We start from the raw sequence: 26,183 nt of genomic DNA, 5'->3' as shown, positions 1-26,183 counted from the left end.
GGAAGACAATCTGTTAAAGAAATTAATAAGTCTACATGAGCCTTTATGAGTGACGTGTCCTTTCCACCACGCGTCCTGGAAACTGTCTATTAGACACCATCTTAACAGGTTCAACCGCTGAGACAATAAGCCAAACACATTAAACACATTAATGGGGTAAAACATGATTAACACAAGTCCAATGTTGTAAAGAAAGTTGGGTTGCATCATGGTTTGGTGTGGTGCTAAAAAAGTTACTTAAACAGCAAAGAAAAAAGTGGAGAAAGATACAGTTTAGCAGGCTGAGCTTTAGGAAAAATAAGGCCACTGTTTACTCTGTTGAAGCGTGAATCAAGGAGTTTATTTTTTCTCCCAGACAAACATGTTGTTCTCGTTGGGGAGCTGAAAATGCCAGCTTGTGGTCGCTGTATGGCTGCCTACAAAAAGGCAGCTCTGGTAGTAAAATAAAAAACTGTATGTCTGTATAAGTCTTTCTCCAAACTTCATCCCTTTCTATCCTTCTGTCTTACTTTCTCACTCTTTCTTTCAGTCACCATCTCCCTCACTAAATCTCTCAGAATCTTTCTTGTAGCTTGTGTTAAGTTGGAAATCTAGATTTCCAAGTAACAATTCCATAGTTTCTTTATAAAGCACATGCTATAGCCCTAACCTTGACCGTAACCTTATGTCTAACCCAAACAGACATAATTAAAAGGCTTTTTATATGCTCTCAAAACCCAGCCTGCCTGACTACCACAATACAGTGGTTTTGTCAGCATGGTCTTCCCTCCCATTACAGAGGCTGGAAGAGAAAAGCTGTAACGTTCCACTTGTTTTAATAACTAAAATAAAATAAGTCAGTAATTAATCATCCGCATCATGGGTATGTTCTAATAATAATAGTCCTGTAACTACTTTATGAAAATGTTTTTCCCCCTGGTTAATTATGTCTGAAAAACAAAAAAGAAATATTCAGTATTGTTAATTAAATGCAAGCTAACAAACTCTTCACTGAGCATGCTATGTAAGTGTGAATCCATGAATAAATAAAGGTACAATATAAATAGTACACTTAATATGAAAACTAAACACAAACCTTATATTTCACTTTCTGAAATGTAAAACACAATAAAGTATTTTTTTTTTTAGATAAACACCCTAAAAATCTATCTGGTGGCTAATTAAAAATAAAGGTGTGGGGGCAAAACTAGAATACTGATGTTTAAAAGATAAAGTGCTTTGTTCCATAAAAATCATTTGACCTCTTCTTACCTATTCTAGATGAGAAGCAAAACTTTTAGAGCACGACTACACTTTTATAAAACAATGATTTTGTTCAAACCAAAGCAATAGTAAAATACCTAATTATCTGTAAAAAAGAGACCCAAAATGCATTGTACAACACTGTTCACCTGAAATGTAGTGAGGTTAGTATAACAACATACAGTATTGGCAAAGAGCACCAATATTGAAGTAATGTAAAAGCGCAACAGCTACAAACGATCCAGTTAGTGAAGAATTTGAAAAATAATGCCAACTTTTTGCTACAAGTGATCTAAATGATCTTTTTGCAAAAGAAATTACCAAGTCACAATATTATTATTTTTTTCTCAGATTTTAGTTTCTTTTAGCATGGGAACAAGATTTCCCAACACATTTTTCCATTGTCTTTGTTACACATTAGTTATAGCGACATTAACGTCTTTCATACCTATATGTTTTGAATAACTAACTTCAGTTACTAGTAGTCCACATTCACAAAAATCAGTATAGTCTGAAACAATATCCAATATCATATGTGACTAGAGTAAAAAACATGTTGAGCAATCTGTTCCACTCTTGTTGTCAACAGCTGTTTGAGTTGAGAATGGAGTCTCTGCACTGGTCGCTTCTCTGATATGATTCTCTTATGAATATTTTATCCACATCTGCTGAGGAGATGAACAGGCACCATTTTGTGTGTTCTCTGTTATTGTGGGTGCTAAGGTCCCAAGGGCCTAGGGCCATCGACCTCAGCCCACCCTGAGTATTCTCTGGGCCCCACTGGAAGGCCTTCGTACTGAGTCCTGGGATGGGCTACACAAAGTTGTTGGTGATTTGCCGCTGGTGCTCAAACAGGTCTTCAATCTCTGCACTATATGCATCTCCTATAAGGGCAAAAAGAGCATAAATATCAATAACAAATGACAGGGAAGAAATGAAGATGAGGAGGGAAAGAGGAGAAGGGTTTTCTGTCCTCACCTGCATGACATCCATACATGTAAGCTCTGTGGCCGTCATATTTGCACCGACATCTCATGACATTGTTCATAAAGTCAGACTCAGCCATGTCCATAGAGGGGTTGACTTCCACCTGCAAAACGACACAATCATACTGTTGACAATAAGCTGATGCAGTATCACAACAGATGTTTCTGACCGTAGAACTTGCAGTTATACGTTTCATCACTGCAACAAACATAATTTATTACTGTTTTTTTTCCACTTTCATGTAATACTGTATCTTCAGCTGGCCAGGCTCATGGACAGACAAGGAATAAGTCTCCTCTCTCTACACACTGAGAAAGCCATTTAAAATAAACACCAGTTGGATGTAAAATTGAGGGCCTGTTATTAAACAGCACTCATGGCTGGTATTGTTTTTACAGTCAACCCCTTTCTCATCTATAAAAAGCTGGATGACTTTTCCATACAATATTGCTATTTGTAAAGATAAATACACCATATAGTACTCGCTTGTGAACTTAGCATTGGAATGATGTTCAATTGGTAGTCTACTACTGAGCATACATGTGGTGGCAAAACACTTTTACAATGTGTTATGTAAGTACGGAATATACTGGTAGATGTTTAAGGAAAGCCCATTGTAAAATATTTTATAACCTGTATGAAAACATCTAACAAAGACGCACACAAAACATGATCGCTGGCTGTGTAAGAAATTATGCAACTTTACAGCTGCGATTCATGGAATGTGGTTTTACCACAGTGTAGCCCCCGGCTCTGGCAGAGAAGAAATCTGCTCTGCTCCTCACTCCAACATAGGTATGCAATAATAAGGACTGAATTAGCCTGTAATTGAAGTCTGTTTCAACAGAGTAGTTATGCATAAGCATGTTTATATGTCTGAAATCAGCCTTATTTTGAGTGCTGCCATACACTGTTCTAATAGTCTGTCATTTGAAGAGCAGCTCTATAACTGCTGATACTACCATTCTCTTAATCTGGTCTGGTGATAATACTGAGAAGCCATTTACTCTAATAGCTGCTCTGTAAACTGCTACACCCACTTTAAGTACAGGTTACAAACAGCTACAGGGAGAAGGAACGTGCACTACACTAAAAAAGGAAAGAAAACTTTAAAAAACTTAGTGAGTGCACAAAAACTGTCTCTTCATTTTTCAGGGTAAATTACAGTGTTGGACCAGTGTGTATGAGGCCTTTGCAGGGGGCTGGTTTAGAGGCAGAATGTGTTGCTCAGTGAGAAAGTGGCAATAAAAATAAAAACAGGGCAGGAGAAATTCCTTGGTGGCAAATTAGCCGTTCTTAATGGAAGGGGGACTAGGTGCTGCTTGACTAAAGTGAGGCAATAGTTAATTTGGGTAATTGGTGTGTTTCATTAGCATTGGGTGGTTCAAGGGTAGGCCTGCTGAATCTATGTGTAAAGCCCAGGATCAGAAATGTCAGGCATCATCTGCACTTTACTAGATAAATGAAAGACTCCCTGCTTGGCTTACTTTGCGCTTTCTCTTTTTCTGTCTTCTTATTCTCTGTTAAATTTGGTTATGACCCTTTTGTGCTGCTTTTGTCTCCTCAAATGACGCTGACCTTCTCACCTTCAGCAGTTCTTCCAGTTCCTTTCTCTCATTTATTTCAACTCCATTTCTGTCTTCATCCATCATTCATTCTCTCTTTCTGCCTCCACATTGTCCTGTAGCAGTCTACCACTTTATAATTACACCCTGCTCAACATGCTTAAATTACATCCAATTGGCACATGCGTTTATATATATTATATATTTGTGTCACATCTATTATGAGTAAATTAAATATCCATCTTCAATGGAGAGTAGAGAAGTGTAATTACAAAGACTGAGTGTGACCTCTCATACAAAATGGGTAACAGCAGTAATTATCAGACAGTGAGTTGCACTGTAACTGGTTGTCAACAGCTGGGATGTAATTGGCAGCATACTAAGATCTGAAGACTGCTGCATACCATGGTGGGATCAGCAGTCTGAACTGGAAATGGAGGATAATAGGAGATGGAGTCCTTGATGTGTTTTAGTTTAGTAACCACAATGACTCGACTGACTGACCCCGGTCAAAGTAATGACAGACAGAGGAATGGCTGAGGTGATGACTGTGATGAGGGCGGTCAGAGGGTTTTACTGAAATAGACAGAAACCCCGACCAGTCAAGTGAGAACCTGAGAACCTTTTTCTTATTGACTAAAACTTTGGCCGTAAAGGAATGGTTAAACATTTCATGAAATATGTTATCTGATTTAAATGAGTTAAATGATAAGATTGATACCATTCTCATACCTGTATGTTAAATATAAAGCTATAGTTAATTAGCTTAGCTCAGCAGAAACATTGGAAACGGGGGGAAGCCTGCCCCAGTCCACAAGTATCAAAATCTACCTACCAGACCCTCTTAAGCTCATTAATTGGCATACTATATTTTGTTTTTTTAACCTGTACAAAAACATAAGTGTAAAGATGTCACATTGAGCTTCTTTAAGGGGGTTACGTGTCTGGCTATTTTTTTGGGCTGGCTACATTCTTGTTACTCTGAGGTTGTTATACACTTAGTGGAGACTCCAGAAGACAAGTATTCAGGAGGTTACTGCACCCAGCTAAGAAGCTGTTTGTATTTTGTAACCCGCTTAGCAAGAAAGCAAAATAAGAAATAAAATTTCCCAAAATGTCATATTAAACACAAAGTCAACAGTACTTGACTTTTGACATGAAATTACTTCTGACCTGAAAGATGTAGTCTCCTGGCCGTACATCAGTCACATCAACCCACTGACAGTCGATATCGTGGCGATAGGTATCCCAGCAGCCCACAGAAATGCCCTGGTCACCCATGTTATAGCAAGAGAACCGCTTCTGGACTCCTAACACATTAACACACACACACACCAACAACATCATCAATCACAACATCAAAATTAATTTAATGCTTGGCACTCCCTGTTATTTTTAAGAGCTTCCTTGAATTGTGTTAGACTACATGTGAATGCTTCTTTTTCATATGAGCCATTTCATCAATAATATAACAAGTAAATGGAGAGTGAACAAACAACAGCAGCGATCTAATACATTAACCACAAAGTAAAAATCTAAATAGCCGTAGCTGAAATACTGATATTAATTTCCTGTCCCTAATGGGAAAGAGTATTTGACTGGGACTCATGAATAGTGGTGAACATTACCATCAGGGCAATACGTGTCCTCCAGACAGAAACTGGCCTTGTGTCCCTCTGCAACCCTCGTGCCATTCAGAGTCAGCAGGTCGTAATGTGTGAACACCTCGATGCTGTGGTAGTGCCTAGGACAACAGAGGGTAAAGTCCAGGTGAGCGTGTGTATGTGTGTGTGTGTGTCTGTACATGTATGAGAGTGTGCATTTACACTAACTGAACACTGGCTCCCTATGGCTTGTAGGCTAATGACCTCACTGCTTGAACATGAGCATGGGTGTCACCGTAACACCTCTCACAGAAGCTTGTTTTAGCACCAGCTTGGTTGTGCTGTGTACTCATTCTGGGTGAATGGGGGGCTTTGAAACACAGATCCATAGCTCTGATGTGTTGTTGTAACAAACTGAGGTGTACCTGACTGGCCGTGGGCTACCCTGTACTTTGTATTACACCCGACCTGTAGTAACTGAATTGGTTCAACCGTCATTTCCACAGACATGTTCTGCAGGGCGGCTAATGAATCTGGAGAGACGACAACACTGTTTCAGGCCACCCATAACTTACTGAGACAAATCTCACACAGCCAATACTGTGGGCTTCAAATGACTCCTTCTTCTCTCATGACGACAGGCCTGAAAGTGCTCTCGTTATCTGACAAGAAACCGACATACTGATGGGAGGAAGCTGAGAGGCAGAGTGGAATGTGTTAAGAGAAGACCTGAGGACAATATGTCATCTATTTACAACTAACGGACAAAATGCTGCTGAGGCCCAGTGACAGACAAACGCTCTTAAGTCTAATGTTCATGTTGCACGCTACCTGCAGACCACTTGTCAAACCATATGAGCCGTTGGCGCAGAGATCACACTTCAGTATGTTTTCTTTCCTGGTAGTAATTGAATGCAATTAAATTAAATATAACTCAAATTACTCAACATGGAAGGAGCTATGTCATTAATGCACGTACGAGCAATTTTGAACCAAGAACAGGTGTTTGTCTGAATATTTACAGCTTCCAAAAACCACAGTTCACCTGTATTCAGGACACTCTAAACCACAGTTTTCCCAAAAACACTTAGAATGACCACAAAGGCAACTACACCATCCCACATATAGCAAGTATTTAAGTAGTTCTTTTTTTTTATTTCAGCAGCCAACACACCCAAGCAACCAAACTCCTCTGTAAACTCTTCAGGGATGCTATACCTGTGACACTGGTGCCACGTCCAGCTCTCTCTTGTAGCTTTGGGTCTGAAATCGGACCGACCCAGGTTCATGATGCGAGAGGAGAAGCGCAGTAGGCGTCGGTGGCCATAAGGCCAGTTCATCCTGGCAGCAGATGAGGACAGACAGTTCTCCTCGTTGGCACAGGTTAGCAGGTGGAGGGGTCGGTCTTCTAGGTAGGCTGTCTCCTGGACCAACTGGGCATCCAGAACGAGGTCAGGTGCCGCTGAGGCGGGTCAGATGTGAGAGGTTATGTTAGGATTCAAACAGAACCAGAGGAGAAGATGGGTAACTACAGGAAGATGGTTCAACTTACTGTCCGAACAGCTGACCCCAGCAGCCTTAGTTCCACCTCCGCGAGGACAATGGACATGGTTGTTGCGACGACATTGTTGAATTGAAAGCTCTGTGCCCACACAGTGGGTTCCACTGAGAATCACATCGGCTGCATTTGGGTCACCGGTCCAGTACCAGGTCTCCTGTAAAAGGAGAGGGTTGGGGTTGTCAGGTTTTCTGTCAGTGATCAGTACCATAGCTCATTGTCCACCACAGTGAATACAGGGGTTGTGACAATGGATTTGTTTGTTCTTTCGTCAATAACTCAGACACTGCTGATGGGATTTTGTCAAATCTTGAAAGATTGATGCCTCCGACCACTGTAGTCTGACATTTTCAAAATTACACTAATTGGTTTAGAGGTGTGAGTGCTGCATTGTTTTCTTATTCAGGACATTATGCCAATTCTTTAGACACTAATGATAAGACATTGATAATAAATTGTTGACGTAAGTTGCGGCATTTTCAAAATTACCCAGGCTAAAGGGTGGCGCTACAATGAAATGCTTGCTGCAACATTGTCAGTTATGGATGTCGTGTTGGTTGGGGAGTTGTTACCTGATGAGCACTGGCAGCGAAGCCCAGACCGAGCTGTCTGCAGACCACCATGGCCTCGTTGATGCCCCAGTTCTCACTACAGACAGAGCCCCAGCGCTTACGACCTCCAACCTCCATCAACACCTCCACACGGCCTTCTGATGGGACTCTACCACCAGCAAGCCGCACCTAAAATCCATTAGATTAAAGGGATTAAATGAACGCTGTGGTATCAGTGAAACCTGGTAAGTGTATGTCTTGTGATGGTGTAATTTTCGTACCGTGTTCTCCATGCCAGTCTTAGGGACGTTACAGCGTACTGAGGCATCCTGACTGTGTTTGAATGTCCATGGTTGGACTTCCTGGAAGTAGCAGTCTAGGATGGAGCGCTCTGACCCCATACACTGGACACTGTTTATATGGATTGGTCCTGTACCTGAAGGAGGAGGAAAAGATGTGGTAGATTTAAAGACTATGTTGACAAAAATAAAGCAAGGAAACCAGAGGAGCATGCTCAGAACTAAACATTTTCGGTGTGTTGTTTGGGGCCACCCACTGTAGATTTACAGGCATTAGCAGACGTTATCACGCAAAGACGCACACACACATACAAGTGAGGCTCTGTAATCCCTTCATGTGAATGAGCTTTCTCTACTTTAATCCAACAATGAAAAGTTCCTATCTGTCATGACAAAATGCTCCTGCAAGCAAAGCAGCAGCAGCACCAACATCTACTTTGGGCATCTGTCACACCTCATTACCGCCATTCTGTTGCTTCTGGTGCAACAACAACAACACTGCGTGCAGTCCACCACCCTGGGTGAACAAATAAAGCCAAATCTGTGTCAACAAAATAAAAGACTTTCACTAGTTTTTGTTTGTTGTGTAAAACCAGATAATCCTAAACAACATAGAAGATGGTGGAAAAAAAGCTTAAGATTTTCTGAAAACAAACGGCTGCAGCCATAATCGTGAAAACACAGAACAAACCATGGCTTCAGTGTTTGCTTAAAACAAAAGTCACAAACTGCAAACTTGGAAATAGGGTAGTATTGAAATAAACACAACCAAAACCACAAAAACTAGGGGAAGGAGAGAAAAACCAACAAAGAAGAGTGAAAAGGAAGATGACTGAAATGATAGGAACCAGATTGCAGCCTAACCCAATGTGTCCCTGTGTTGGTTTTGGTAGATTGTAGGCCTGCTACCATACTGGTCACCATGCGTGGGTTCATATGTATGAAAAAGACACATCTAAACCACTTCCGTATCTATCTAAATGGTCAGGCCACAAACTAGATCCAAACTTCCACTGTTTAAGTTATCAAGGCAAACATGGGGCCTCGAGAGGATCTCAAAATGAACAGTGACATGCTGTATTTAAACCTTAGTTTGGGAAATCCACAAAAACCCAAAATAAATTCCAAAAACTGGCCACATACACTGTACATAAACACAGTCATTCAGGGTGTTTTAGTCCCTAATGTAGTATAGTGCACTATATGTACAGTATATGTACTTCACAGGAAGAATTACACAGTAAAATAACAATGTTGGTCAAGAAAGGAAATAGAAACATTGTCCCTGTAATTTAACACACTGATGGTGATAAATGTAATGATTACGGGAGTTAGATCATTGGCAGATGGAGTTTGAACATAGCTTTTCTTCATTTTGAATTTCCTAAATAATCGAGGCTTAAACTTCAGCATAAAATGTCTAAGGATGACAGCAGCTACGAGAGCAATAATGGGGCATAATATAAATGCGGTATCTTAAATTTAGTATTTACAAGACATAGGTTGAGCTTGATTACCATATAATTAGAATTGGCAGATGCCGGAGATCATTTGGACAGATTAGAAAAATTCGCTTTAGGGGATGGAAAAGGGTAAGATCGGTCACATTCTTGTTGAGAATAGCACAAATAGTTGGTTAGTGGTTACAAGGGAAACCCTGTTCTTTTCCTCTCTGAAATTACACTCCATTTTAGGCACATTAATGTAGTGTGAGTTGTGTTTTTCTTTTCATGGAACGTCTCTTTCAATCAGTTCCTCAGCCAAGTGCTAAATAATGTAAGTTTGTAAATAGATGTGCCTGCCTGTCAGTTTTAGTAGTATAGTAGAAGCCAACCAGCATCAAAATGATGTTTCCTTTGTCAACAGGATTTCAAAGCTTGTTAATAAGTTATAAGCTGACATAGTTAAGTGTATATGTGCGACAACTCTGATGAGTGAGACTACAAGACAGTATCCTACCTGCAGACTGTCTACCGCCCTTTCCAGCCAAACAGCCAGTTGACTACAACCTTTATCACATTTGCTAATCATAAATATTTCAGCGCTCTCCTGTGGGGTCTTATTGCTACAAGACTTGACAGAAATCATGAGGAGTTATTTCTCATGTACTGTCAGAAAGCAAGTGTACCTGAGGAGTGTATTACCATCTAACCCAAAATGCTGATGTGTTTTGAGAGATAATAATTTAAAGAGAAATTAACTGCGTACACAAATTAAACATTTGTACAAAACTAAATTTGAATTAATAATTCAATCTTTCAGAACGTCTTTCTCAGTGAGAGTTTGTCTGATCAGAGTGTGTAATTTTGGCCTTTTCCATCAACGTATAGGCCTGTGTTTATGTGGCCTTCGAGCACATGGAAAATTATATGTCCCAGTAAAATGTCAAAGAAACTGCATGTTAAAGAAAGGAAACTGTGAGAGGACTTTGAAGTCCAATCATCCTGCAGTGGCAGCATATATGTAAGTGTGAGACATAAAAAAAAGGGAGAGTCCTGTACTGTGTGTGTGCATGCACATGTGTGTGTGGGTGTCTGAGAGAAAAGAGAGTATGTACGTACAGTATATGTATGTGAGGTGCGTTAGGGCCCTATTTTAATCGTGCAAGTCCAACAACAAACACAAAGCAGTAGGTCTTGGGCGCACAGGCTGTGTGGTCATTTCCAAGGGCACCTGCTATTTTAGTTCATGTATGTGCAGCAGCTCAAAGTGCCAACAGGCTGGGTGAAGGTGGACATTGATCAGAGCGTGTGCTGATTTACACATATGTCCCCCACATTCATTGGTACAATAATGATAAAAGCTGATAATAAAACAGTTTGGTGGAGCTGTGTATTTGATTGCATCATTCCGAAGCTACTTCAGTCATAATTCTATTGTATTTCATGCTCTAAAATGTGACAAAGCAGCATTTGCTTCATTTCAAGAATAGAACATGAACAGCTGAATTCCTTTTTAAAAACTCTGGCACCGCCCCAAGGAGATGTACTCGCCCCACTACCCTTCTCTCTCTCCACCAACAACCGCATCTCACGTATCACAAGTCAGGTAACAGGCAGAGAAAAATCACAGCGGACCCTTCACATCCTAGTAGATGTTACACAACACTATATGCCAATACAACCAGGCACACAAACCTCTTCTCTCCACAGACCACCACTCTGATGAACAGTTAAATCAGTGATTTAATATGAACTGTGCAGTAAGACTGTAACACTGAAATATATACTGCTACAAATTGTAAATTATATATTTTACCGTTATATATACTTACTGTGCCTTAACAGGTACATATCATCATCATCATCATCATCATTATCATCATCATTGTCAAAAATAAGTCTAAGCAAGCTGTGTACACTGTAAGAATCACTCATATTCATTTATAGATAAATTTTGTTTTATTCATGTTGCTACCTTTTTTTAATGCCAATTTAATCACATCTACTGAATGTTTAATTAAAATAGTTTATATACATTACACAGGAGTCAGACGTGAGTAATATAAGATGAAGCGGAGGGTAAACCTGCCATTTGTCAAACCAAACTGCAGCTGCAGAGCCACATCTTAATGTTTTAATTCTGAGGCTGATTTTATTACATACATACACACACACACACACACGACCATGCATGATGTACACATGCTGGCACTTGCACGCTTGCAACACAAATGTAGCTTTGTGGTTAGATTCGGCAAAACCTATTCTAGGTACAAAATTGAAAGCTTTTTGGCTTCTCCTGACAATTATACACCTTTGAACCTGAACCATGACCCAACGATTAAAGTAGCTAATTGAAACCAGACGCCGGGTGCAATAAAAGTCCCCTTAGAAAGCCAACTAAACTAGATTTTAGTTCTGTGACATTCAGCAAAAATAAAGGTAGAATAAATGACGTTACCTACAGAAAACCCATTTATTTATTTATTTAAGAAGATAAAAGGTAAAAAGGGAAAAAATCCAACAAACACAAAAATATCCTATGTATGATCAACTACACAGCTAAACTAGCAGACTGTCCTCCCTCATCTCATCTTGATCAGCATGATTGGAGACTACATTCTAGCCTGAGGAATGGCGAAACTGTTCTCACATCTCATAGGGGTGGGGACACCACTGGCACAGCTGGATACTGACTGAACCTGTGTGTCACCAAGGCTGAAAATTTGAAATCAAAGGAAAAAAGACCACAGCACTCAGTGAGTGAATGAAAAGCTTGCTTGAAGTTAGCAAGATTATGTCTGTGGCTTTAGTTACCAAATACTGAACCACCACAAAACCCAACATGGCTTATAGTATTTCACTTTGTGTGTGAATGCGTATGTGTGCACATGTGCGTTGTCTTGTGCAGCTGGTAGCCCTGGCACAGGAGTCACGTAATCATAGTTGGAGATACTGCAATCAAGACATTGCAGCTTCACAAGGTAACATACACAGACAGACAGACAAACACACGTGTCCATACATTATCTGATCAGTCAGGGCAGATGGGTGATAAGCAAAAGACGGGCAAAGTCTCCCTGTCTTCTCTGGAATAACGTGATACAAGATAAACTCATTCAAATATCCAAATTGCAGACTTAAAAGAGCTAGATTAAATGTGGAGTTTTGCAGAGTTTCCAGCCTAAGTTGTGTCTCTATTTCTCACCTTGACCCATGAAGGCTCCATGCAGGGCATCCTTGGCCGTACCAAAGCCCAGTTCTCTGCACACCACACTGGCTGCAGTTCGTTCCCACATATGGTCCACAATGGTCCCCCATTTACCATCTCGGAGCACCTCCACACGGCCCTCACCTAACCTGGGGCCTGCCTTCAGACGCACAGGCTGTACAGGGAAAAGGGAAAGGGAATATAACTTAGCTTATTCTTACGGGCAGTTTCTAAACACACTGTTTTGTGCTGTGCTTGTGTAGACCTAACTTTAATAATCTTACCACAACTGGATAAGGAGCCTGGGGTCTTCCTGAGGACATGCGAGCAAACTGGGGTCCTGGTACACACTTGACTACTGCATGTCTCCCATTCTTACAAGGGGTGGGGTTACGGGAGATTGACAGCTGCGCAAGACACTCTGACAGGGTGTTCTCAGTTCCAAGACAGTGAACTTTTTCTACCCAGAATCCCTTCTTCTTTGCCATGACGCTCAATCTGAAAAGAAGAGAAGAGAGCTTTAAATCTTTTATAATTCTCAATACCATTAAATATTTATGACTCAATTAGAAACAATCCACATTGTGGCTGGAAAAAAAATCCTTACTTACTGTTTACAAACAATCAAAACTGAGCTAATCTGCTTAATCAGGACTATGTTGGTTTGGTTTGATCAGATTTTACTGTGCTGGCAACACAAAACAAACAACCCCACAACTTTAATCACATTTTGATTTACATGTTGCTAAACTCTGAGAGTTTTGTGTTTGTGTCAGATCCCATCAGTCACAGTAAGGAGCTAAATGAAAAAAAAATATTTTCAAGGCATTTAAAAGAAATTAAACTTTTTATGTCTGCCAGTATCTCAGTTATAAAATGGTCAAATATGGCTAAGAAACATTTTATTACCTTGTTGAAGGATCTGCAACCTTGGTATCCCATATTTTCCTGTAAGAGAACAAAAGAACAGAGATGGATGTTAGTTCTGTCAGGTCTGTGTGTACTTGCTAAGGTACCAACACACACACACACACACACAAGTGTAGCATCTGCTTTGTTTTAAATGTAACCTGGCCACACCAGAGGGATTTCTGCCACAGTGAGTAGTACTTGGTGACGACTTAAAATAGTTACAGCTCAGCCACTGACTTTATCAGAAGAATGACTCACACAGCTCCAAATATGACTTCTGTATGTAACACACCAGAAATGAGCTGTGCATGTTGTTTCATGGTGTGTGTAAATTTAGGTACAGCAATGGTGGCGGCTGGTATTGTTTGTGGAAGAGTTAACTGTTCTTGATTTCTTTCAGAATTTTTTGTCTCTCTTTCTTATTTTATAGGTTGAGTAGCAGACAGTATATTTCCATCTGGAGTGTGAACTGCTTGCTATTTACTGTGTTTACTGTGTTTGTGTTTAGATTAAGTGGCCAGTGTATCATATGTTCCTGAGCTATAAGCCAACAGTGCTTCCCGTACCCACCAACACAAGGGTAAGTGTTGCAACAGGAATGTGCTGGGTAATTTTATCCAAATTACCCACCTTTACATTACATAAACTAACAAAGTCCCTTTGAATATAAGACTTTTGTATTGCTTGTTGCAATATAACAGACATTTGTACACAACTGCAGGATGTAAGGACTATAAAAGGATAAAAGAAAACAAACAAGATATCTTGAACTATGTCGTTAACCTCCAAAGCCACTCACAGTCCAAAAAAATCATAACATTCAACATCAGTGATGTACAACATTTCTGGGAAAACAGGGTTTGACCAAGCACGATATACAAACAAAAACTCTGGCACATGCTGCACTGCATGTCTGAGAAATGCAAGATCCAAAGACACATTTATGCACCAAGTAGTTGGGCTGACTTGAGAGCGATGGAGAGGAAAGCCTTCTGTTCTCTTGGCAGACACACACAGCAGATGTGCCAGACCATGCCAGGACATCCTCAAACCACTGCAAAGTGCATGCACCGTCACCGACATTCACATCAATTACATCTAAACACTCAAGAGATGCACACACTACAGCATACGTACACGTGCGCACACACACACACACACACACACACACACACACACACACACACACACACACGCACACGCACACGCACACACACACACACACACACACACACACACACACACACACACACACACACACAGCTCTTTTCAAGTGTAATTTCTACAGAGTTTTACATCCGGCATGGCATCGCAGGTGTGGGATGCTCAAATGGTTTTCTGGCTTTTTTTGGCTACAGTGAAGAAAGCACAGGCAGGTCAATATTTGTATTTCTGACATGAACTCTAAACATTCCCGTAAAGCTAAGGCAGGGAACATTGAAAACAAACTGATCCTTAGTCTTGGAATCAAGAGAGGCATTGTCACTGACATGATGTTATGTCGATGGTTGCGTGAAGTCACGGGCTGCTAACTGTACACTTTCCAAAATCACGTAACAACTTTTTTCCTGATGCTCGCCAGAAGAGACCTCTCATCAAAAATATTAGTACTTGGAAAAGTAAGGGAAAATACTTTAACGATGAGTTGTTGAAAATGAGTATACGTTCATTTCAGCAATCATATTGCAAATAGAGGTGTTTTGCAAAATGCAGATGCTATTTTGGAATAACACTTTTCAAATGGACTTGAGGTCATTTCTCAGGCCCATTTGAAACACAAATAAAGCTCTGAGGAGCTCAGTGACGTACTTAAATTATAAACATCTGTAAATGAAATTTCAACAGCTTAACCAGCCTTGCCTGCTATCTTTCAAAGCTATATCAAACATTTAAGTTGATGAGGCAGAAAAATCCCATAATTTTAAAACACTTGCATGGTTCTAAATAAAGCGATGTCACGAGACTGGTTGTAATTGTGACTGACACATTGTATAGAATTTAACACTTATTGTTTAGAGTGTCTTGAATTACACTCGTAAAATATCTTAAATGTGTCTACCATGTGGCTCCGCAGTAACATGTCACACGCACGCACGCACGCACACATGCACACACACATTTTCCCATAAGGCAAAGATGTCTGTGACTTGTTTGTGACCTCACCACAGACCAATCAGCTAACCATTTTCCCTCTTCAGAAACCAACAGGACTACTACACAGGCTATAAATGATACTCTCAGGTCTTTCATTTGACTGAATTATAGCACTGTTTGTTAATGTTGAACTTCATTCAAAAGGGATAAATACCACTTTTTAAATATATAAGTAAATTAATTAAAACAAGGTCTTTCTCTTAGGTATGAAGGGTATAACTAATACCATGTGAGTATAGACAGCCTCACTAATAGTTTGTTTTCCACCTCCATAGCATTCATCAGCCTTGCTTAACCAAACACTGTATGCAGCACTTGTTGTGGAGCCAAGTGAACAGAAGCTAATGATAGGGAGTCCCACCAGCCTGTTAAAAGACATTACACCACTGTTTGGGTTTTATCACACTCACACTACTCACTTGTGTTATTTCTCTGTCTTCTTGTTTTGATGTTAAAAACAAAATCAATGGGTTTTTTTTTTGATTGACGCTTTTTTTTTTTTTTTTTTTTAAATAAAATGGATTTAAAATACCATTTGCATTGTCAACATAAACTCTTTCATAATTTTTTTTATCACTTTGAGGGAGCTCATAATCACATCAGCATTTGTATTTTTCCCATTTGTACCACCTGAAGCATATTTTTGAACTCCTCCTGCCACAGAGAGACCTTGTTTACTGTAAACATCAGTGACTAGTATCTTTTCTCAGCAGAAAACACTATAACTTTTAGATGCTTGGGAACATATTATCAGTGTAAAATCCTTTTACACTGATAACTTTTATACTTTTATACTTTTTTTGTTTTAGTATAATCTTTTATTTTAATCTGATCCTAGCGATATATGAAAATTGGGAAAAAAAATGTTTTCTACAGCAGCATAAATATAATATAAATAAATATGTAACTAAAAATAATAATATATAATAATATTTGTTTTTGCAGTACACATGAAGAAGTCATGTAAACAGTGGACCTAATAAAATTTAAAGGAAGGTGCAGATAAAATATATTATTTCTCATCATATTGAAGCCTTTTAAAATATTTTCTTTTTCTTTGTATTTCTTTGTATCTATGAAAACAATTTTGTATGTCAAATAGTTGCTAAATATTTGCATGTAGAAAAGACTGATAAAACTCACTGTGCTTCAACTCAGCTTTTAAAGCTGGCACAAAAAAGCCACTGGCATGCATACAGTAATTGAAATATGGGAAAAATAAATTAGAGAGAAGGTCATTTAGGAAGATCACGAAGACATCAGACAGGAAGACCAGACTTGGTCACACAAAGTGTCACCCAAAAGCCTGGAAATGATACCCTCATCATATGAAATTTTCAGCTGAAACATAATTAAACATAAAATGCCATTTAAGTCCCAAAATCACTATAGTGACAGAGGAAGACAGATAGCTGCTGACACAGCGGGCTGCGCTGCAAACCGCAGCTGTAATTGGACATATTTCACACAAGCAAGCGAAAATCTGGCTCGTCTGACTGCTGCTCGTGTTCTTTCTCTCCGACTCCTCTTTCTCTTCTTACTCACTTCATCCTCATACGCTAACTCTGTCTTACTCTCTCTGTCACACACACAGCTATAATTGGGGGTGTTTTTTCACTCTCAGCAGAAACCCCGGAGAGCCTTGGTCCTGACCAACCTGTAATTACAGCATCTTCAGAGTCTCGTCCAAGAGACACAGGGAGCCGAGAGACATGGCATGGTCGGGGATTTCTAAGAATGGACTGAGAGACTTGGAGCGATGTGGAGAAACGGGGGGAGTGTCACCAGCTAAATTTGGTCAAACCATGCAATACAATCCTAAGCTGTCTTGGCAACTGGTAAAGTGGAAGATGTTACATGGCAACTGAACATTTTATTGTCTCAAATGCAACAATTTTTCTGTGACTTTGCTCACATTTTGTAATTATAATTATAGTGGCAATTTCAGAGTGTGATCCTTACAATTACCCATAAGTCCAGGCTGAAACAGAATGAACTGTTTTCCAAATAGTCTTCTGGTTAATGTTGGTTGTATATAAACATCTCATTTACAACAACACAGATTAGGTTCCATCTTGATTTTAGAAACCAAATGCTGTAAAATAACTAGTATATAACTGGCAGCTATAGGACACTGAGGCATTTGTACACCTTGAATCAGTCAAAAACACGTAGTGAGAGAGAACAAATAAGCATCTGTGGACATAGAAAACAGGTACAGATTTGGATACAAACACATCATCGTGGTTCAGACCAGTATAACGCCTGAGGCTTCAGCAAAACACCAGGTCATAAGAAGGACAGGCAAACCAAGATGTATCAAGTCACAACCGCCTACATGCCAGAGCCTTATATTTTACACACACAATAAAAATTGACATAATGGCTTACGTTTGCCCAAACTTTTCACTGTACATTTACAAGCAGATTTGTTGAATGTATAGTATTATCCACTCTGTTGTGGCTTAGGTCAGACTAAAAAAGCAGGAGTGCTATTGTTTAAGTGTCTTTTCCTTGACCTTAGAGGGAGATGTAAAAACAAAATCCTGAAACAGCCAGTGAACAGCTTCCCTGCAGGCTTCACTCCAAGCCCTTCAAGCTACAGCAGCCCTGTCCTTTGTCATATCTCTCTTCTTGGTGAGCAGCCAAATCTCTTGTTGCAGCCATTCAAATCTACCCATGTAATTCCTCACTCAGCTTTTACTTGTACTTCTCATCTCCCCTTCTTTGCATTAAATGTCGAATCTGTACTGCGATAGAAAATCGAAGAGAGGCATGAAAGCATCACTCCTGCAATGCGGGGAAGCCTTGCTTTAATAAATAATGCTGTACAGACCATGTACAGAGTCAGGCCAGGCTGTTCAACGACAGCTCATTCTGAGGACCTTTTATTACCAAAGATATGATGCCTGATGATGCCCTCCTACAACAATAGAATCCAGTTATAGCTTCACTGTGTTCCCAATAATACTGAGTTCAGCAGAGATAGCTTAATTCAAGGGCAATGCAGAAATCCCTTTGGTGTGGGTGTGTGTGCTCCAATAGGAGCAGTTTGTACAGTCAATAAAAAGTTAGAAAAGTCTATAAAACAAATAAGCTACCCCCTCAACAGTTACAGCAGCAGTAGCTTGAGGGATCTAGCACCTAGAGTACAGAGCAGATGTTGCGGTCTGTCGCCAGTTGAGTCAGAATAACCCTCGCCAAGATAGGAAAGAAATAGCTAAACTGTGAATCACCTAGAGCCAGAAGCTCTCCAGGAGCAAGATCCAACTAGGTCCCCCTTCCACTGACGACAGAAAATGGTCAGACACTATTCATTCTTATAATAGCAATAGAGTAATTCTCTGCTAATGTGTGGTCCTCCTGTGGTTTAAGAGCAGAACCTTCCCAAAAACCACTGCCAATGTTTTTTTAGCAGGAGAAGAAATGTAGATGTGTGTCAAAGGGGCAAAAGGAGACATCTAAAGCAAGTCTTTAAGCACATGTGTCATTCAGACAGTTTGCACAAGTGTATGTGCATGTACATGGTGGAGCAGGGTCTTGAACCTCAACGTGTTTAAAGGGGAAAAGTTTGACTTTTGGCGAAGTGTAGAGTTTGTCCCTTTTCCTTGGTGCTGTTCTGGGCTATTTCTTGGCCGAACTGACATCTTTACTTAAATTTGTGTTTTATATGAATTAAGAAAATGACATTTGACATGTTTCTACATGAGTTTTACAAGTGCCAGTAGATATATTTTATTTCCTTTGGAAGGACCCCAGCTTGCTCTTTCCGATCTATTTCCTGTCTTTATGCTAAGCTAAGCTAACCAGTTTGCTCCAGCTACATATTTACCATATATGATCTCTTGACAAGAAAGCAAACTTATTTCCCAAACTGCTGTCAAGGTATTCTTTTAAGTTGCAACATCAGTATCAAAAACTGTGACAAAAGTACAGAAACTGTGTGTGTGTGTGTGTGTGTGTGTGTGTGTGTGTGTGTGTCTGTGTGTGTGTGTGTGTGCGATTTATAGTTCTCTCATTGTTACTTTGTGTTACGAAAATGAAACATTTTAACATTTCTATGTTCCTTAAAGAAAATATTGAAAGAATTACTGTGTTGGTACTGGCACCAAAATTAAGTGCTGTATAGGCAACACACGCACACACACACACAGAGTGGCAGCATGCCACACACACTGTTGGATTACATGTGAAGAGATGCATGGCTAACTCAAGTCTGCAGAGGCTGCCCTGCCAATAAGACCAGACGCTTCACAAAAGATCCTCATCCCACTCTCCAATAGTGAACTCAGTTGCACACATGGTATCGATGGGACAGTTAAAAGTACAATCAGCAGTGATATTACACCTCGGCATGGGAATCTAAAAGTTAAAGTGGGGCTGTTTGTCTGAGACCTGCAAGCTGAAGATAGCATCAGAGAGACACAGGGAGCGAGAGTGAGAGAGAGGCAATGAGGTGAGAAGAGGTGATTTGCCTAGAGAGAGGTGTAGAGAAAGGGCAGAAAAGAGGGGACAGGGATCCCTTTATCATCATCCTGAGGCTTAGGATGGGAGGGGGAGTAAAGAGGGACAGTAGCTGGGGGAGGAAGATAAGGCCAATGAAAGGCCTTTATTCAAAGTTGCTTTAAACGGGGTGCCACTGTTGTGTTTTTTCTTCTTCAGGATTTGTTCTTGTTCATCAAACAATGGTGCGAACGGCATAGCATGTTGCCCTTCTGAGCTACAGTCAGCAGCCACATGTTTTGCAATCTAATAACTTTAGTTCATAAAGGTAAATTGTGTTGTTCCTAGAGGAGGAGAGGGCAGCAAAGGACATTCATACTCACTTGTATGTTTTAACATTGTGTTGAGCCGCCTCTGGAAAGCCAAGCATCCCGCACACAACCCGGCTGCTGTTGAGACTCCAACCCATGTCACAAACCTGCCTCCATCTCCCAGCATGCTTCACTTCCACCACACCTTCTGTGATCAGGTTTTTCTTCTTGGTAGCCATGAGGATGGGACGAAGACGGACTTCCTCAATTCGCACTTTACTATGACCCTAGGGGAAAATACATATCACATCTACTGTCACATGTCTTTCTAAAAATAACACAGAGATGTATCAGAAGTGAACTGCTGTACCTGGTGGAGTTGGTGTCTTTGGAACCTGGGGATCTCATATGGATGTCCGTTTCCATAATATCCATATCCTGGATGCCTGCGGGTGTCCACAAGACCCTGCCACTGAGGTGCGGGGCTGCCATTGGGCCTGGCAGGGGTAATGGCACCTCTGCTGGCTGTCTGATCCAGCCTGCGCTGAGTGGTGCACACCACCCCCAAGTCCTCAGAGTGTTTACAGTCATTCACTCCCCAACCGTTGTGTTTGCAGTCCTTCAGGGACTTCTCTGTGCCATCACAACGTACATTATCCATCCATATTGGGCCTTGTGAATGGATAAACAATTCATTACTTCATTCATTGTGATTTTCATTGTTTGTTCAATAGTCAGACCGGGCAATGCATCTACACAAGGGCCTGAATCAGTTCCTAAACACCTAACACTTGACTTTTACTGGCAGGCTGATTTAGGGTTGCACCTTAGCGGTGTGTTTAGCAGTAGATACACAGTATTTTACAGGGCAGGGTGCTGTAGATCCTGCTCCTTGAATCCATTCAACCTTCTCTGTAATTTGGATTTAAAAGCAGCAGTAAAGAATGTCCATAAACCACAGCAAGTGTTGCACAACTCTGGCAAGTGAATGCTGTTATTATTCTAAAACAAATGCCCTTTTTCGGCCCATATATTTGCTCTGCCAGCCTGCCAGGCGACCTTAACAAGATGTAGACTACAATCCCACAACAAGTTATCTTTGTCACTTTATGATGCTAGTTATGTCTTAATTGGTGGTCTTTTCATGAAGCCATGCATACACTTAATGAGTTGTGGGACAAGCACACTGTAGCATGGAAGTTTTGGAGGCGATAGGTTGGGATAAATTGGTCCTGTATGGATGCCTGCCATTGAGCCTAAGACATCTCATCTATTAAGTGTGCCAGAAGGCATTGTGCTAGCATGCATAGTAGCAGGGTTCTGAAACTAGTGAACTAGTAAAGCTAAATGGACTGCAGCCCTTATTAATATTATTAATTACACCTGTTGGTTTCCTGCTAACACGACAAAATGTCATGGCCTTGGCTTTGGCCAACTAAAATAAGGTGACATTTGACTTTTCTTCAGTAAAATTTCTGATTATTAAAAGTGGCATAAATGTAATTCGGTAGAGGAAGTGCTCTCACCTTCTCCTTCTCCATACTTTGCGCTGTGTGCCCAAGTTATGCCGCCCTGGAAACCCAGCTCTCGACACACCACGTTGGCCAGTTTGATGTTCACTTCATCATCGCAGACGGTCCCCCAGGTGTTGTTGTGCAGCACCTCCACGCGTCCTTCGTGCGGCTCTCGCGCATAGTTGCCAGCCAAACGCACCTTGGCTGCTGGCGCGCGAGCCGACCTGCGCTGAGAGGATGTGGTCCGCCGAGGTTCAGCACGAGCGGGGAGGCAGAGGGACAGCAGGAGGAGGAAGCTAAAGCAGAGGGCGCGGGTCATCGTGACTGAGAGGAGGGGGCCTGCAGGTAAAGGTTGAAATAGTCCATGATTTAGTTTGTTCTACTTTTGTTCAGTTAGATATGGCAAGTTATTTTATTGATTTATATTAAATTGACCAGTAGAGTCATTTAACTGGCTTGTAAATCAAGGAGCTACATGCTAATTTCCCTTCATCAATTCCAGATACCCCTTGTGACTAAAACTACCATGCATAAAGACTGAGTGAGTATTTCCTCAAACAGCCCAGTCAGACGGGACCCTGAGCGGCATGGTTATTGAATGGACCAACGCTGACATCCTCTGGACAAAAAATGTCAGGTAGTCTGCTCAGTGGCTGAATACATCCACCAGCATGCTCTTTACCCATCAAGAAAGGAAGCTCTGAGTGTAGACAGTCAGAGAGATACTTGAATTGTTTTGTAGTCCGACATTTGATTTTACTAACTGCTGCAGCGTAAATGTTTCAATGATACAATGGGAGCCAAAACGCATACTTTTCGCTCATGTCAAACGTAGGCATATAATTAGAGACACAACAGCGCACGTTTGTATTGCAATTCCGTGAATAAACATCCCCCAAGGCTAACTACCCAGACAGAAACAGGCAGGTTTTTACTGGAGGTTAACAAGTGTCATAGTTAAACAAGAAGACAGCGGTGGAGACAGACACTGATACACTATATCACTGCAGGCCACAGGACAACACTCGGCAGAAAATATACAACATCTATTTTTCTGTTGTGCTGATAAAATTATAAAGGAACAAATCAACAACAAGCAAGTCTTTAGTAAATCAGAGTGAAAAAAAAATAGCTTCTATTGCATACAGCCATATACTTAATTGCTACTTAATTCAAAATTTAAAACAAACATTTCCTCTTTCTGTTTGAACTTTGGCAGTATTACAGCTGACTTAAAATTAATCTAATCAAAGTAAAGAATCAAGAGAGGACAAGAGCAACCTAAGCCTGTATCTAAACACCTGTTACACTTTCAGACAGATGCATATGTATATGTAAATCTAAAGAAAATTAAATTCCAATTATTCTTTACCAAGAAAAAATGTAAAAGGAGAAGGTAAGGTGAAAGTTCACTCACCTGGCAGGCAGCAAATGTTTGCAGTGGTGGACGTCACTGCCTAGGGGAGAGTGCCTGAGTGAAGGAGTGTGTCTACTAAATGCTCTCCTTAGTCAATCCTCCCTTCTTCCCTCCTTCTCCCTATATCCCTCCCTGCCTCCCTCCCGCCCTTCCTCCCCCCTCCTCTTTCCCTCTAGGTTCCTTTTCGCTCATACATAAGTATTAATGCACGTGCCAAAACATATGGCTGGTCTATTATATAATGCTCTAACAATGTTCCTATAAAATCAAAAATATCAAATTACTAGGTTGCCACCACTGATGGGAGATTTGTCATTTTAACTTATTCTGTTTCTTTCTTTGCTGACATTTGTATAATATTGGATGAATACTTTTATGTATTGCTGAATTAGGTCTGAGATGAAACATGGGACAGTCGTTCCTCACAGATAAATGAGTCTGACGGTGAATTTTTGACAAATTAGTCTCCAGCAACAGCAAGACTCATCTTCGTTTCAGGATGTGTGTTTAGTAGTTTAGCAGAAATGGACTTCATACATAATGGAACCCATTTTCATCATCAAATCGAGTGTTTACTCTGATTGGGCCTCTCTACACCTCTCGTCTCTGATAGGCGGATGATGCTTTACACAACTGTGCGTTCAGTGTTACACAACCCTAGGTTAAACGTGTGTAAATGCTACCAACAGGAAGGACTCTGGTTCCAGAATAGTTTCAAACACCACGTTCCAAGTGTCTTAAAGAAGCTCCCTATACCACAGGGTAGATATTTCCTTGTTGAGATTGCCGCAAACCACCAATTCTAAATTAGGCTCAGCCTCACCGTAGCCATGGTGAACGTGACCGATGAGAATATACCATACTGCCCCTGCCCATGAGTGTGTTACTACAGTCTAACCTATCATCATGGCATAGAGAACATAAAGGTTTAACTAATCAGTGTAGATTCAGATTAAAAAAAGCAGGAAAAAGTCCTGTTTATGGATTTCAAGCTGGGGTCACTTGAGTGCTCAGTCCCGATCCAGTTTCCTCCAGATGTCTGCGAAAACCTTTCTACATGTTTAAAACTTGTTTATTTATTTTTTGAGTCATTTCAGGAGGATTCAGGATAAATTTAGCTACCAGGAAATTTTTGGCCTCAGGGTGTTGTGTTGATAAACTGTATTTCAGTTTTCAAGTAAACCTCAGTGGGCACCTTTTTAAGGCAGCAAAGTTTATTCATAGACATGAAAAATTACAATCATGACAGGGGAGGTAGGACCTGAAACATCCACAGGCATAAAACGGCCAACGCCAACCATGGCCATAAAAAGCACTTCGTATGCAGATTTCCAGAAGGGTCAAAAAGAATCATACGTTACATACAGTATGAGTGTGTTTGTGTGCACACATATAAATTTTGAAGCTGTAATTGAGATGTTTGTGTGTGCCAGTGATGGTGTAACTGGGTGGCAGGATGGTGGTCCCTCCCTGACTGGTAAACCCGAACAGGAAGAGCAGACCCCCTATTAGCTGGGCCAAATCAGAGGGATCTTCAAGGTCGACAGGGAGAGGTAAGAAAAAAAAAAAAGTAAAAAGGGGCGTTAAGGTTAAAAATATAAATATCATTGCTGTGTGACATCGTTCCATTATAAAGTGTGTTGCATATCAGATTAATTAAACTAGACTAGACAGGTGTCCCTACCTGTGTGTCAATACTTAACAGCTCAGTGGGGGTGTATGCTAGAGAGAGTGAGTTACAGGACTCTTGGAGGGCTCACAGGGCTGAGAGTATCTGAGCGAAGCAGCTCTCTGTGGCAGAGCTCTCTCCCTTACTCTCTCTCTCTCTCTCTCTCTCTCCCTCTCCACCTCTCTAATTACGCCAACCAAGTCGGCTCTGCCCTTACCCACAATCTGTGGAGGCATGAAATAAATACACGCTCTCCAACAATAAACAAGTGCCTTTTCAAACGACAGCACCTCCTCATGCTCACCCCCACTGCCGTCTCTACAGGCTTTTATAATGCTTTTACTTTCATACTGGCTACAGTAGCATGTAGGCACAAACTGTATAGAGGACATTCTATAAAGTTTGCAGGACTTCTGTTGATAGAGGTTGATCTCAGTAGATTGAGCATCAAAGGCCATCTTTGCCTTAACCTGAAGGAATAATATAAGGTAAAAATTATATAAAATAGGGTTAAAATGTAGTGTTGGCATTATATACCCTAACAAACCCAGTATCAGGGTTATTTTCTAAACTTTATAGACTTTATACAATTGTTTTCACAGGCTGATTCTTACTCACTTTGATGAGTAATCTAAACTGCATGTGTAAAATCAGTGAAGTGTCCCTTTTAATTTTTCAGCATCAAGCGATCTCCCACTTGCATGGACTTTACATGCACTCACAGATGGCATCAGGTCTCAGTTTCTCTCTATTCAAAATGTCATCTGTGGCATAATGGTTGCTTTTTCCCACACATCTTCAGTAATGTTAAGTCATGTCTCCATCTCCCACTGGTCTGGGTGGTTACAGATTCCCTAATTCAACTTTCATGCTGGCCACACAAGTGTCTGCTTCCAGTGATGACAGGGTTACCATACCCCCCCACCACCACCACCAAACCAAACAGACACAGAGAGAGGCACACACACACACACACACACACACACACACACACACACACACACACACACACACACACACACACACACACACACACACACACACACACACACACACACACACACACACTAAAGGGCCTGGCCTGCTTTTATTTACTTCTTCAAGGTTTTGAGCATGAGGAATGATATAGAGCAATGTCTTGATTTCTGAAGATCAAAAAAAGATAAATGTACAGTGGGGTCCAAAAGTCATTGCATATGCTGGTTAAGTTGCTGACATATTTCAGTGAAAATTTTTCAAGTGCAACACTGCCGCCTTGTGGAGGTCAGGAAAACTATACCTATGTTTATGACATTTTAGTAGAA

The 26,183-nt window shown here is 40.7% G+C and overlaps 1 protein-coding gene and 2 long non-coding RNA genes across 3 annotated transcripts in view; 2 read left to right on the top strand and 1 right to left on the bottom strand.

Annotated features, from left to right (window-relative positions):
• LOC130181190 (uncharacterized) overlaps positions 1-18,292 on the top strand; it is a 44,389-nt gene extending 26,097 nt beyond the window's left edge. The window contains exons 4-5 of the long non-coding RNA XR_008829535.1: positions 13,880-13,951; positions 17,150-18,292. This is a non-coding gene — a long non-coding RNA (uncharacterized LOC130181190). The remainder of the gene's footprint in view (positions 1-13,879; positions 13,952-17,149) is intronic.
• Positions 319-22,112, bottom strand: loxl4 (lysyl oxidase-like 4). Its single transcript, XM_056395077.1, has 14 exons — positions 21,806-22,112; positions 20,650-20,951; positions 20,352-20,566; positions 13,369-13,407; positions 12,744-12,957; positions 12,457-12,634; positions 7,789-7,943; positions 7,529-7,696; positions 6,951-7,113; positions 6,617-6,860; positions 5,423-5,538; positions 4,968-5,104; positions 2,221-2,332; positions 319-2,126 (listed from the first exon to the last, which is right to left on the bottom strand). Exons 1-14 carry the CDS (start codon positions 22,110-22,112, stop codon positions 2,056-2,058), a joined length of 2,421 nt encoding a protein of 806 aa, XP_056251052.1. The 3' UTR covers positions 319-2,055.
• LOC130181191 (uncharacterized) lies at positions 22,005-26,114 on the top strand. Its single transcript, XR_008829536.1, has 3 exons — positions 22,005-22,138; positions 22,296-22,430; positions 24,644-26,114. It is a non-coding gene; the product is annotated as an uncharacterized LOC130181191 (long non-coding RNA).
• Positions 26,115-26,183: the final 69 nt, after the last annotated feature.

The sequence above is a fragment of the Seriola aureovittata genome, chromosome 14 (assembly GCF_021018895.1).
Source record: "Seriola aureovittata isolate HTS-2021-v1 ecotype China chromosome 14, ASM2101889v1, whole genome shotgun sequence".
Classification (NCBI taxonomy): domain Eukaryota; kingdom Metazoa; phylum Chordata; class Actinopteri; order Carangiformes; family Carangidae; genus Seriola; species Seriola aureovittata.
Note: the sequence above shows the minus strand (reverse complement) of the source record. Positions and strands in the feature narration are given on the sequence as shown.